At 41.3% G+C, this 14,876-nt stretch overlaps 1 protein-coding gene across 1 annotated transcript in view; it reads right to left on the minus strand.

Moving 5' to 3' along the window:
* Nucleotides 1-1,269: 1,269 nt before the first annotated feature.
* tnfsf10l (TNF superfamily member 10, like) overlaps nucleotides 1,270-14,876 on the minus strand; it is a 58,492-nt gene continuing 44,885 nt past the window's right edge. Inside the window, exons 3-7 of the mRNA XM_034164215.1 lie at nucleotides 6,117-6,153; nucleotides 5,923-6,030; nucleotides 3,362-3,525; nucleotides 2,698-2,808; nucleotides 1,270-2,457 (exon numbers count right to left, since the gene is read on the minus strand). Coding sequence (XP_034020106.1) covers nucleotides 2,272-2,457; nucleotides 2,698-2,808; nucleotides 3,362-3,525; nucleotides 5,923-6,030; nucleotides 6,117-6,153 — 606 coding nt within the window. The 3' untranslated portion in view covers nucleotides 1,270-2,271. The remainder of the gene's footprint in view (nucleotides 2,458-2,697; nucleotides 2,809-3,361; nucleotides 3,526-5,922; nucleotides 6,031-6,116; nucleotides 6,154-14,876) is intronic.

Consider the following 14,876-nt stretch of genomic DNA (forward strand, 5'->3'; position numbering starts at 1 on the left):
GCCTCACATTCACCCCGATGTGAGAGTGCTGCCATACAAGGTGCTCACTACACACCGGCAGGAACTGGGGATTAAGGACCTTGCCCAAGGGTTAGGCTGGGATTTGAACCAAGGATCCTCTAGTCTCAAGCCCAACGCTTAACCTTTAGAGACCATCACCTCCCCTAACTTTGGTATGTGTGTACATGTGTGCCACAGACAGACTATATGCTTGTGTCTCTCTAAAGTCCATCTTTTCCATGTTCATTCACTTTCAGTTTTGCAGAATGCAGTACTTAAATGCCAACATTTTTGGCAGGACTTCATGTAGGCGTGACTAGTTGGCATCTTAATTATAGTCTACTAAAGTCTTCTCGGAATTCTGAAGTCTTCTGTGTTTGCAGGTTGTTGTTGTCTTTAAGAAACATGATTTCTGCCTTTCTGCATGCCATCAATGACTTTGAACTCTACAGTTGCAGAGTGCTGTAACCAATTCATCGATATATCAATTAATCCTTCTTTATTTTTAGTCTATAAAATGTCAAAAATACTATCCAATGCACATCACAATTTCCCAGAATTTCATGAAACATCTCCAAACTACTTGTTATTGAGCAAACAGTCCAAAACTCCAAAACATCTTGTTTTTCAAAATCACGTCATCTTGATTTTAACTAGTTCTACATTCGTTAATAGTTGGTTTAAAACTCATATAAATGCTGCTGAAATTGCTTCAAACCAGTCCGCTGGTGCTAACTAGTTGAGCATATTTCAACTGTTTGTTAAAACCCATTTAAAGTCAATGACGTCCTGATATCTGGTGTAATCCAGTTTAGACTGCATTTGAAATAGTTTAATGTACTTGGTGTGAAACACTTTAAAACCAACCAAAAGAGCAATAAGTAAAAATGTAGCGTATGTTCTTAATAAATGGTAACTAATTGAATAATTGATTCATTGTTTTACTTCCTTTGCCATGTTGATTGTGTACATCCTCATGAATGTGTGGTGTTATACTACACATTAAAGACCCAAATAAGCTCATGTTGAAATGCCAAAAAATTTATATCTCAATCCTGTTTTGGACACTATACAAATTTCTCATTTCAGGCTAGATTAAACTCTTCCACCAATTTTTATGAAAGATTTTGCTCTGAGAGAAATTGTGTTTGTGACACCTGGTGGATCCAAAACATGTTGACATCAGCAGTGTTTACATTTGTGGTGAAACTGGATGTGCTTGGTGTGGGTGTCTATCTGTTTCTGCTTGGTTGCTTTACTGATGCTTAAAACAAAAGGCACTGCAGCTTCACAGGTAGGACCTGAAAGACAAGAGTTTAAAAAATTCTTTACAAGAAGAAAGTAAAAGTTCACCTCAGACTAGTCTGGTGGCATACCACCCTAAGCTCCTTTTGCTTTACTTTCATTTCCCCCATTCTTATTGTCATTTACAAGATTTGCTTCCATTTGTCCTCCTCCTTTCCATCTTTTTTCAGTCTGTTTCTGTTAAGATGATCCATAGTCATTACACTGTGTCCGGGACAGAAACACAATCCTTTACCTTCTCCACAAAGTCTTTGCTTGTAATCCTCGGTTTTAGCAGTAGATTGTCCAATAGAAAAACATACAAGTGGTTTAAATCCAGTCAGGGTAAAAGACTACATCTTAAAAAAAAAAAAGTCACCACAGTTGGTCTTAATGTCACTGCCCTTAATATGTACAGTATTCTAAAGGCACATTCAAAAAGTCCACAGATTTTTCACTTTGGTTTAAACATCTGATTTTCTTTTGCTACAACATCTCCCTCACATCTTTGATGCTGAGGACTGAGTTTTTGTTTTCTATACATTCTTCGGTCTGGAACCCAACTCCGCGTTGTTGTCCAAATGCACAAGTCTGAGATTCAGGTGCAAGTTTGAGAAACTGGTGGCTTGATTTGTAAAATATGATGGCATCAAGTTGTAGAGATTTTTTTTTTTCCTCAAGAATTCTTGAGAATCAACAAAAATGTATCATTTCTTTTTGTGTGATTGTAAATTACTCTCTGTATCACTTGCTGTCATTGGTTTAGAATTTCATTGTGTCTGGAGACAGTAGCGCTGTTTCAATTTCACGTCGTACTCTTCCAGTGGTCAAGCAAAGCCTTCAACCCCAATGCATCCATCGCTCAATGTATCATCCAGCAAACATTGAAGTTCCAAGATACAGGCTGATGTTCTCCATCCAGTGGCTATTCAAATGCCACTCGCTGTTGTTGTTTCCATCCACCCATCCTTTCCTGCACTCCTCTTTCTAAAGATCCAGGCGGAAAGCACCAAAGTAGCTGGAGGAATCATCTGCGTTGACCATGCTGGGGGAGGAGACCGAGACGAAAAGTTCATCACCGGCCCTCAGTTCAAACAGCCCACCTTGGTAGACAGAGTGCAGGGCGTACTCGGCGTCTGGTGCCCAGCATTTGGTTCCGACCCCCTTCAAGAGCTGGACACATGAAACAGAAGCAAGCATGAAATTTAGTTAATGTAAAAAAAATAAGCCATACTTAAGTAAAACTGGATGAGGATTTTGTGAAATGCAACACAGTTCATGAGAGAAGATGTGTATTCTCTATTATGTGCCTTTGTTTACAACTCAAGTGGCTCCCTCGCAACATGGCTGCCAACTTTGTGTTCATTAGCAAATACAGCTAAAGTGGATCACTGGGGACTTGTGATACTCTACCTGTATGGGGCTTGGATAGGAGGTTTTCTTGTAGACGCACTGGACCAGTTGGTGGCTAACGCTGCGTTGGTCTCCATCAGTACTTGCTGGAGATGGGTAACGAAAGTATACCTGTGACAGGAGATGATCATGACATTATGGGTATGCACATGGGTATCTTTAGCACCTCATGCTTTGGATATGCACAAGTGAGGATATAGAAATCAGAAGTCAGTTGGTATAAACTTGAACCTGATGCAGTTTTGGGACCATTTCAACCTGATCATTACTGTGGCTTACTGAGATGGCTAGTTAGTGAGTAAGCAGTAAGAGAGTTTGAAAGCATGCCCGTTGTACTTGTTTTGTTTTTTTTGCTTGCAACTAATTTGTCCTGCTAATCATTTATTTGATGATGTCAAGGTGTGACATCATTAGTAATGAAAGTCTTTGTAGAATCAAAACACATTTTAGGTTTTGGTTCTTGGGTACCTTCTTAATTATGAACTCCACAGAGTCATCCTGAATGCATCACTGTAAATACCACCACTATCATCAGTTAGCCAAAAATTTAAAACACTCAAAATGATCAGTTTGATGTTCACTTTCTATCAGTCAGATGTGGACAGACAACATCTGCACTAGTTGTTGTAGTTTTCTGAATGAAATGATCCTGACGTTTGATTACCTGTGAGTAAAGGTAATACCGCCCATCCTGAGGCACCTTCAGCTTCCCATTGGACAGTGTCATGTTGTGCAAGTGAGCTCCAAAGCTCTGATTGGCCCATGAGCGAACCACATGGCGGCATGATTGGTGGAGACCCGCTGTGGGGATGGAGTACGGTGGGAACCCTGTTTTCAAGGCAAAGAGAATGGTGGTGAGCAAAATGGAAAAAGAAGTCCGAGAAACAAATTTAAAGCAGAGGCAGGAAATTGAGAAGGGGTTCTCATGCTTGGGTTACTATACATTTACAAAGCCCAGGGCCCCATTTATGGTGGGATTCAGGGGGGTGATGCCTGTTCTTGAGAGCCAGAGATTTATAGACGGGAGTAAATGAAGGCAGGCCACGTCGTTTGCCAAACATGGCACAGAAGTAACCACTAAAACAACATGAAACAGGATTTTTACAGCACCCTCTTGTGCCAGTTTTATGAACGGAAAACAAAGAAGATCCTTACATGAAAATCTGACATCTGAGATATTAAAAATTACGTGTGTGTGTGTGTGTGTACATGCTGTGTAACTGGTGAACACACATGAACAGAATATTATATTTTCTCAGATCTGTGTGCTACATGTTCATTTTTAAGGCAGCTACCGTATCTGCTAACTAGTCAAGCTAGTTGGCTTGGTGAGCCATTGTATGCATGGCTAGTTATCTGTCTTGTTAGCTTTGTAGTTGTATATTTGTGGCTGTTTTTGGAACAGTATATACTGCAGAGTAGGATTTTATAAAAATGGATTTTATGACAGCGGTTCGGAGTCGAGCCGCTGCTCCTCCATGTCGAAAGGAGTCAGTTGAGGTGGCTCGGGCATCTTTTCTGGATGCCCCCTGGACGCCTCGCTGGAGAGGTGTTCCGGGCACGTCCCATTGGGAGGAGGCTCCGGGGAAGACCCAGGACACACTGGAGGGACTACATCTCTCGGCTGGCTTGGGAACGCCTTGGGCTTCCCCCGGAGGAGCTGGGTGAGGTGTGTGTGGATCGGGAGGTCTGGGTGGCTTTGCTTGAGCTGCTGCCCCCGCGACCGGACTCCGGATAAAGCGGAAGAAAATGGATGGATGGATTTTATGACACGGCTGCTAGTTGGCTTCATTGTGGGCAGTGTTGCCCTGTTTGCAGTGGTGTTTTTCTCAATATTAAAACATGACAATATTTTTCATTGATGTGAAAAGCTGTCTTGCGGGGTACAGCAAAAAAAATTTTTTTTGCAGTCATATCAAATGCTTTATTTTGAAAGGTTTCTGAACTTGACAACCAAACAGACTATCTTGCTAGTGAACTTTAGTGCTCCCCACCCACTAATAAATTAAAACTGCAAACTACACTATTCTGTTTTTGGAAATGTTCATACACCAGTGAAGCAGGATTTTGTAAAATTTAATTTAGACACAACTGCCCTTATTTTGAAAAAAGTTTCTGTTGTTTCAAATGTTAGCAACACCAGTATGGCTCATGATTCAGTTTTGAAACATTTGTGTGTTAAAGTTCACAATGTCAACATCAGTGTGAAATGTGTTGTTATTATTATTATTATTACTACCTTATTTTTAATAGCGGTGCTTGTTTGCACTGGACATCCTTTAATTAATAAAGCTTTTATTTGCTTCACAGTAGAGCACAGCAGAGTGACATCTAAGGTCAACCTTGTCAAAATTTCTTGCCCGTACTTCCTTATGAGAAATCCAGCACACGAATAGACAGCATGGACATTTCCCTTTTCTCAAGTGGAGTGGAAGTCAGGCAGAGTTCCAGATTGTTAACACCCTCCAGCTTGCACGGCAGTGTCAGATGAAACAATTAACATCTGGGTAAACAAAAAAAAAAATCCCAAACCATCCACATGACGTTACACTCCACAGTTCACAACATGACTCTTCAGAGTAAGGTCCTAATAAATGTCCTGCTGTCTACTTTACCATTCATCACCAATTCAGCCTGTACTCACTTCATAAAAGCTCTTCTTGACAGAAAATCCCTCTGGTACAAAGGAAGAGGTGATGATGAAGAGAGCAACATCCACCTTCATTTCATTCTTCAGTGCTTAACTTTTAAGATTAACATGAATGTGCAAAGACACTTTTATCGCTCAAAAGTGTAGTTTTATATATATATATAAACTGAAGTTGGCTCCAGCACCAAATAAAAATTCAGTCATCTCAAAGTGTCACAATCCAACAAATAGTAGACAGTCGCAGTGTGAGATTTGATAAGGAAACCGGGACCAACACCAACTGATTGTTTCCGACAAATACTGACAAATATAGTGACTGATGCTTATTGAAGTAAGTGGAAAAATTCCATTTCAACTTATTTGTTTCTGACTGACTCTACTTACAACTTCAAACAGAAGCCATTCTGTCAGTGCTTTTATGTTGTTGTTGATAAATGTCTGCCTTTAATGAAAATGGATATAAATGTCGATGCTTATGTATGTTTTTGTCTCTTCGATCTTCTTGGTGTTTGTGTACTTACTACCAAACTACAATATTGTGTATTTGATAAATCACACGTTGGACTCTGTCTCACCTTGAGAGCTGGTGTCTCGGAGGGTCAAGTGGGCCGATGGCCTCTGGGCAACTGAGGTCATAAATTTTGACCCTGAGGTGTTGAAAGACCGAGGCATGGTTCTGGCCTCTGAGGGGCAGAGGAAATGAAAGAATGTTAACTCAAGTTGTAGTTCCTTTAGATATTGCAGTGCACTGTTGGTATATGATACTTGCCTATGAAGGTCTGTTTGGATATTATGTTGTCCGTTACCTGAAAGACAACGTACAAAAACTGGGTCAATTAAAAAGGAAAAAAGTAACAAGCTTTTCATCTGCTACAACAAAGGAATGACGGGATTTGAGGCTTGCAGTTGTTAAGTCATGTTGGCATCTGTGCAGCAATTATTTCAAAGCAAATTCGAACCAGGTGCAAGAATGCTGTAACCCATGGAAGCTAAACTGCTCGGGGTGGGGGTCATTAGGAAGCAAGTTGCGTCACAAGGTCAAAAACAGTGTATCTCAGAAAGTTCTTCTTGGTGAACTGAACAGCTTAGGCCACTGAACCACTTTTAGCTAGACCAAAGGAACAGGACCCAAATACAGCTGTGACTGGTGCATGGACCACCAACACCAACCACTGAGCTGAGAGTTAGCCGTCCACTCAGTCCGACTCATGAACAATCTTACAGAAATTATTTTCAAGGTTTCTATCAATCTAATCAATCCTCAGTCAGCAGTCCTTTTTCAAGTCCATCAAATACACATGGACATATCCTCTTGGGTGGAAGTAATTTACTCCAGGATCAGCCAGAACCAAAATTTATTGCTCAGTATCCCTAATAATCCCAACCACCATTTCCACATTGCTTCAGAGAAGTTCATTCATTACTTTTTGATTAATCCTGAATATCTGCAAGCATAAGCTTCCATGGCTGAGAACAGTATAGGTCACAGTTTGTTTGTTTTGTTGTTTTTAACTTAGTTTGGGAGGTCCTGCAGCTTGTATACTCTGGTGTGACACACTAGAGTATATAAATGAAATATAAAAGGAGGGAAAAAAGTCACATACATGTCATTAATAGCCCTAATTATATTAGGTATTTATATAGGGCTTTATCAGGAATCAAAGAACTAATAAAATCTTGTTGTCCATTCGGCTGCTCCCGTTTTGTTCGGGGTCACCACAGCGGATACAGGCAGATCCACATCGGTATTTTGCACAAGTTTTACGCCGGATGCCCTTCCTGACGCAACTCCAGTGTAACACGGAGAAACACACACAGCCGCTGGTGTTCCAAAGCTGTCTCCCATCCAAGTACTAACTAGGTCCCAGACTGCTTAGCTTCTGAGATCTGATGGGATCAGACTGACAGAGAGCAGACCGGCTGCCAAAGAACTAAACAAAATAAAGTCCAGTAATAAAAGAATCAGTGCCAACAATAAAATGTACATGACAACAATGCACAAGAATTCCAAATTATAGAGCTGAAAGATATAATATCTTTTCACGTGCAGTGATAACTTATGGTGATACAAGTTAACAGTCCAAAATGGCGGTGCCCATCGTTAGCATGCATCATCTTCATCATGTAATTTTATTTATTTATTTTTATATAAAGTGTTCTAAAAATAACTTGACAGTTGATAGGACAAATAAATTCCCTGCACATGATAAACTTAATGGTTGTGTTAGCAAGCTAGCATAGCTCACTTAAACATTGGATCACCAGGTTACTTGGCTAATTAGCATGTAGCTGGAGAGAAAATGCCCTGGTTTGTGAACCTATAATGTCTCCTGTGGTTGTGGAGTAACAGTGGTGTCCTTGTAGTGGATTTACAAAATGCTTTAACTTTGCATTTGCGACATCAGAGCACAGTTTGTGTTGGTAATCCTCACTGGTTACTCAGCCGTCTTCCAGTCTCAGTGGTCTTCTTATCATCACCACCTTCAGTGGCTGATGTAGTCTCATTTTCTTTTGTTTTGGTGTAAGTGTATGTCAAACCATAATTGTTACTCAGTGGGGCATATCTTTTAACATGTGGTGGTATTTGTGCTGCTCGTCTGTCTCTTCCCTCACTATCAGCATGTGGAACTCGGCTTCACGGTGTCCAGATGCAGATGCAGCTCAGAAATACATATAGACGCGCGCACACGTACAGATGTGTTTTCTCTCTCACACGAGTGCTTTCTGTATCAACCCCTGCACTTTTTGTCTTTTCCACATTGTAAATCATCCTACACCTGATTTTCTTTTCTTCTTTCTTCTCCCCAAGTGGGGTCTTCTATCCTCGCTGTCTTACTCCTGCTTCCATTTGAACTCCCGCTTTATCTTTTTTTCACACTCAATCATTCATCCTTTGACTTAATGCCTTTCCGATTCCCTCCCTTTCCTCTTGTTTTCACTGTGGTCATCAGATGGAACTCTGTCACACACTCACTACATTTCAAAGATCAAGTAGAGGAGCTTTTAAGAAGGTAGTAAAGATGGTTTGCTGGATGACCAGCATGATTAAAAACAGGTAAAATGGTATTGGATTTAGGATTTTCAAACACATTATTTACAATCTTCTATTTAAAAGTAATTTTTAAAACTGTCATCAAGGTATTTGTTTGCTCTTGATTGTTTCTTTGTAAGATTACTTCAAAAGCAGTAAAGTGCTTTTTAGAGAACTCGTTGGAAATCTCACTGAAAATTCACTTTAAAGTACGTGGCAGGAAGCACCAGGACCCTATTTCTCCTGCAGAGGTATCAACATCTCCAAACACCTCTATCCAGTGACCTCATGACTCCATAAGCTCTTCCAAGCATCTCTTGACTTCAGAGACTGAGGACCTCAGAGACATGAATGTCTCTGCTGAGATAAGTGAGCATCTCCGCAAGTTCTACACTTTAACAGCATACATACACGTCTGATGGCCAAGTCTAGGAAGTCATTGAGTCTTAGTCTTGACCTAGGACTTTTGCAAACCCAAACACTGATATCTCATTCAGCTTTTCACTAAGTGGGTGACAGCATAATGTTATCAGATGACGTGTATCAGCAGAACATATATTTGCTGAATCATTTTGAGTGAGCTGCGTGCTAATTAACCGGTCTAACTGACTTGTTGAGCTGAGGTTAGGCAAGCTAATTTGTATAATAGTACCCAGGCAATAAGCAAACAGTAATTTGGAAGGAATTTGTTTTGTATTATAGGTCACTGGACAAAATGGATAAGTCTGTTTGTTGGGGCTGTTTAAACTTTACAGGTCAAAATTTAGTGAACCACACTGATGGCATGGCTAGCTAGTTTGGGATATGTTTTACTTTTATTTTGATGTCAGCAGCTTCAACATAATTTGTAGCCAGGTGTATTGTTGGGAAAGTGTAGGAACACGGACCCACAACAGGGGGCGCAAATGAACGGACAATGGAGTAAGTCAAAATAACAAGCTTTACTGTTGTGAATGTGCACAACGAATACAACCAATCACAGCAATGGACAACAGTCAATTCACAAAAGTGTCGTGTGGGCAGGCTCGAAGATAGGAGACGCCTCTCCAAGGTAAGACCGGAACCACACGGCTTCCTCCGCCACAGGACCCCGGGAATACTGGAGCCGCCAAGTCCCGAACTCCCAGGTGGCCACTGCCTCCGCGTGTCGGACCTGGTACTGCTGGCGAGGAACAAAGGACAGTTAGATGGGGGCGCGTTTGCACCCAGGACTCCGAACAGCAGGGAAGTTACCTCCACCTCTGGTTGGAACAGTAATCCACAAACTAAGCACAAATCCAAAAAGATACACTCCGTAGCTTTGATACGTTACCTCTCTGGTAGAAACGATATCTCGGCGATGAGGTGGAGATGCCGTCCTGCTGATATACCCCAGTGATGATTGCCGTCAGCTGTCTCAGGTGATGGGTGACAGCTGTTACCGAGGCTGCTCCTGTGGGGCGGCGGGGCGCCCTCTGGTGCCTGGAGCCCGCACTCCAGGCAGGGCGCCCTCTGGTGGTGGTGGGCCAGCAGTACCTCCTCTTCAGCGGCCCACACAACATGTATATGCTAATCTGCATGTCAACCTTACTCAGGTGAATGAATGACCTATCCACTGATTGGTTCAAATTGTTATGAAATTTGCATTTGCTTAAAAAAAATCATTACCAAAAATGCTAACGTAAGCTCCAGGTTGAATCACGTAATCATGTGATTGTAGTGCCCTCAGGCAAAGCCCTGATCCTGAACCTGTGTTATTTAAAATTTTGTTGATTCATTTGCTGGAATTCCAAAGGTTTTGACTTGGACGTGTTTAATGGTCATCCAGCCATAACTGTGGTGTTGTTTTTGGCAGCGGGCCTCCAGCTCCTACACCAAACCTGCCAATTGGACATGATCGCTCTGGGCTTTAATGCGTGAATGCACACGCGGTCCCTCACTTGTGTTTATTCTGTATGCTCTGAGGGAGAACACGTATTCTAAAGTGCCTTGCTGGTCATGCTAGCTTGTCTCTGCTGAAAGTCCCAAAGGCTGAAACACAGACACAATGGGCAAAATTGACAACAGACATGGTGGTCTTCACATGGCTGGATTTAAACAGGAAAAACACACGAAGCCTCGGCCGACGCGTCCAACACAGCGTGTTTCCACGACACAAAGACAAACTGTCTGCTGTCTTTACTGCGTGCACGTGCACACGGGGAAACTATTGCATGTCTGAATGGTGAAATCAGCAGCGGAAGCTTTCTAAAGACTCCTGCACAGCTGCACAATTCAAGTTGACCTCTGTCATGTACAGTTAGATTCTGCACACGCTACGCTGATATTATTATCATTATCATTATTATTATTATTATCTATTTATAACTGGTTTATAACTGAATAGTTCAAATGCAAAACCCTGTAAGTCTTTTTCTGCGTAAATGGAGAAAATCTCGTTTAAAATGGGAATTTAAAGGGAAAATGCATTATAAAATGCACAGATTTCCATAAATAAAATGAAAATTGGTTTGTTCAGATTCTTTAATATTTTGCAGTCAAGACTATATATAGTTAAACACAGTAGCATTACTCCGCAAATAACAGATTTTTATGGAAAGTCTTGGAAGCATAAGAACACAGTATTAATAAGGATCTGGATTTGAATCCAGGATTTAATTATTTATTTCTTCAACACTGCGTAGCAGAACATTTGGATCATTTTTCTGCGTGCATGTCAACAATTAATGCACTTTTATTTCCACTGGATCTGCCAGATTGTTACTTGTACAACTATACTTTCTGCTTAATTTTAGGCTTCAACCCTGAATCCACATCTGGATTCAGGGTTTATTTATTATGATTTTATATGTTTTCTTGAACACTTTAAGGCTCATTACGTGGCAACAGACCTCTAAATATGCTTTGGAGAGGAATAAAGTTTTAGTGTAGTAGAAGGCAGAACAGACCTCGGTTCAGCACAGCGACCCTCAGGCAGCACACACATCATGGCAGCAGTTTGATTTAGCTGCCTGCTGTTACTCATCATGTCACATTTAATGCAAAGTCATATTTATATTATCAAGCATTAAAGAGTGTTAGACCGACTTTAAAATGAATGTGCGCTCTCAGACGGGCCAGTTAGCTTCATGACTTGCCAAGTCTTCACAGTAAGTCCAAACTCTCTTTGTTCTTTATCTCTGTGTTTAAGTTATGTGTGGATTTTTCTTCTTTTACTGGTAAAGAAGACTGGTAAAGCACATGTGACATGGTCACACACGGCTACACGTCACTAAGAACAGGAGGGGGCACAGTGAAGGAACGACCAGAGGAATGGAACAAAACGCCTTCTGATATCCCCTTTTTCCACTCCATGAAGGGAATAATAACTTTAAAGGAAATATTTGTCACAGCCAGTCTTAAAACTGACTGTAAATAAAATCTCTCTGACAATGCTTTCAGTGTTACTGATAAAACATGACTGCAGCAGCGCTGTCGCCATCCACACAGACGCTGACCGCTCACATGCGCACATCGAGTAAAGTGTTTCCATCAGGCGCCACATTTCACTTGATGAATTTGTAATTAAAAGGCACCTGCAGTTGTGTTTCTTTTCCTGTTTTGTTTGGTCAGTCACAGCTTGGAGTCATTACTCTTCCTTTAAACTCAAAGGTCAACTCCTCCAGCTTCACTACATAACACCAGCTTATGTGTGTTGCAGTTGGGGGTGTTTCTTTCCTAATGGCAACAATTTGCATCAAATGAACTCAAATCTTACTCTGCGAGATTAACTTCATTGCTCACTAATGGTTTATTTATATAAAACACGCCGTAAAAATGGTTAAAAACACAGGTCTGCCATGCTAAAGATTAAAACAGCCTGAATCTGAGCTGAGCCGTTTCAAAGCTGTAAATATTCTGGAAAGTGAACTTTGCCAGACGGTGAATCACACTTTGTTGTCGCGTGTGGAGGCAAAGCTGCTGGGCCTGTTTTCTGCTACCAGGAAGTAAAACAGCATTTTTGTTGTTGTGATGTTTTACTGTGTGGGAAAAACAACCCTCCTACCCTTGTCTGACCTTATGTGAGCATACGAGGTCTGTCAATAAAGTATCGTACCTTTTTATTTTTTCAAAAACTATATGGATTTCATTCATATGTTTTTACGTCAGACATGCTTGAACCCTCTGTGCATGCGTGAGTTTTTCCACGCCTGTCGGTGACGTCATTCGCCTGTGAGCACTCCTTGGGAAGGAGTGGTCCTGCCCCCTCGTCGGATTTTCATTGTCTAGAAATGGCGGAATGATTTGGGGTTTTTTTCCATCAGAATTTTTTCATAAGCTGTTAGAGACTGGCACCTGGAAACTATTCGAAAAATTTATCTGGCTTTCGGTGAAAATTTTACGGGCTTCACAGAGAATAAGAACTTTTACTACAGCTTTCAGGAATGCTTTAAGGATGGTCGGTGCGCCGCGCTCCGAGCTGCGACGACGAGGCACAAACCACTGGATCATTTCTAAGCTGATGGCTGTGTGGATACGAGACCATTGTGTGCTCTTTCTCTGGTTCTCACAAGAGCTGGACATCAGCCATTTTCCGGCAGATTTCACTTTTAACAAGAGATTTTGTCATGGAAAGCTGCGCGGAGGCTTTGCGCGTCACGACCGATTTGCTGATGAAGCGAGACAAAGGAACACCTCCGTTTCGGAGTGTTAGAGGACAAGTTGGGACATGTTTATCTCGGCTTTCAGTGCTTACCAGTCGAGTGAGTATAAGAGAAATTGTGGAGAGGTGGACATGTCCCAACTTGTCCTCTAACACTCCGAAACGGAGGTGTTCCTTTGTTTCGCTTCATCAGCGAATCGGTCGTGACGCGTGAAGCCTCCGCGCGGCTTTCCATGACAAAATCTCTTGTTAAAAGTGAAATCTGCCGGAAAATGGCTGATGTCCAGCTCTTGTGAGAACCAGAGAAAGAGCACACGACGGTCTCGTATCCACAGAGCCATCAGCTTAGAAATGATCCAGTGGTTTGTGCCTCGTCGTTGCAGCTCGGAGCGTGGCGCACCGACCGTACTTAAAGCAGTCCTGAAAGCTGTAGTAAAAGTCCTGTGAAGCCCGTAAAATTTTCACCGAAAGCAAGATAAATTTTTCGAATGGTTTCCAGGTGCCAGTTTCTAACAGCTTCTGAAAAAATTCTGATGGAAAAAAGTCCTTTTCATTCCGCCATTTCCAGACAATGAAAATCCGACGAGGGGGTGGGACCACTCCTTCCCAAGGCGTGCTCACAGGCGAATGACGTCACCGACAGGCGTGGAAAAACTCACGCATGCGAACGAGGGTTCAAGCATGTCTGATGTAAAAACATATGAATGAAATCCATATAGTTTTTGAAAAAAATAAAAAGGTACGATACTTTATTGACAGACCTCGTATAAAACCAATTCCTCTCCATTTGAAACGAGAAATCATTTGATTCCATGTCATTTTGAGCTGCAAATTAGGAGATTTATACCTCAAAATTTTCCTCTTAACTTCAAAATTACAAAGTGGGACATTTACTAAGAATTCCACACTAAAATTCAGATTTTCCCCGCTGACATTAAAGTTGTTTCAATAGTCTGAGAACAATTTCCTGTATTTATATACTGTGTGTGTGTGTATGTGTATATATATATATGGTCGCGGCACCGGTCGGCATCACCACAATTGCTCTCACTGCCTCCGATGCGCTTACTGAGTCTGCAGGCTCGGTAAACGCAGCAGCGGGCCACTCACACCACCCTCCTGTCTGCTGGCAACAGGTCCAGAGACTATGCTCGCTGTTTTGATGCGGATGTTGACCGCAGCCACAGAGCTCCGTGGCCACCGAGAGAGGACTTGGATTCTTTACGGGTCCCGCATCCGTACCCCCAGAGGCAGTGAGCGAAGGAAGAGTTCTGCGTGTGTCTGTTTATAATCTTCTTGCCCAGAAAAAAAAACAGTGTTTACACAGGAGAGAAAAGTGAGAAAATGTTAATGCCTGTTTGAGAAAAGTGTAGAAAGTGTGTAGTGAGGGGTTTTACAGCCTTAAAACATCTATAATAATTGCAAAAAATAGCATTGATTACTTCGCGGATTTCGCTTATCGTGGGTTATTTTTAGAACGTAACTCCCGCGATAAACGAGGGACCACTGTGTATATATGCTTGCATGTTTGTGTTTTTTTTTTGAAATTCAAACTCATGTATCAATGTATACTTTATAGCAGTTATGATGGGTATATGTATAATTTTATATACATATGTATAATTTTTCCTTTTGGTTAAAGGGGGTAGGCGTTTACAAGCTTTTTCTTCTCTTCTGCCTACACCCTTTCGGGCACATGGGTGCATTGTTGGACTATTTATTTCTCTCTTTTGTGGTATGTTTTTTGTTGTTTTTGACCTGTGTGTGCTGCATAATTTCATTCAATCATATATATATATATATATATATATATATATATATATATATATATATATATATATATATATATATATATATATTAAGACCCTGAGGCTGGT

This window comes from Thalassophryne amazonica, chromosome 23, assembly GCF_902500255.1.
Source record: "Thalassophryne amazonica chromosome 23, fThaAma1.1, whole genome shotgun sequence".
Classification (NCBI taxonomy): Eukaryota; Metazoa; Chordata; class Actinopteri; order Batrachoidiformes; family Batrachoididae; genus Thalassophryne; species Thalassophryne amazonica.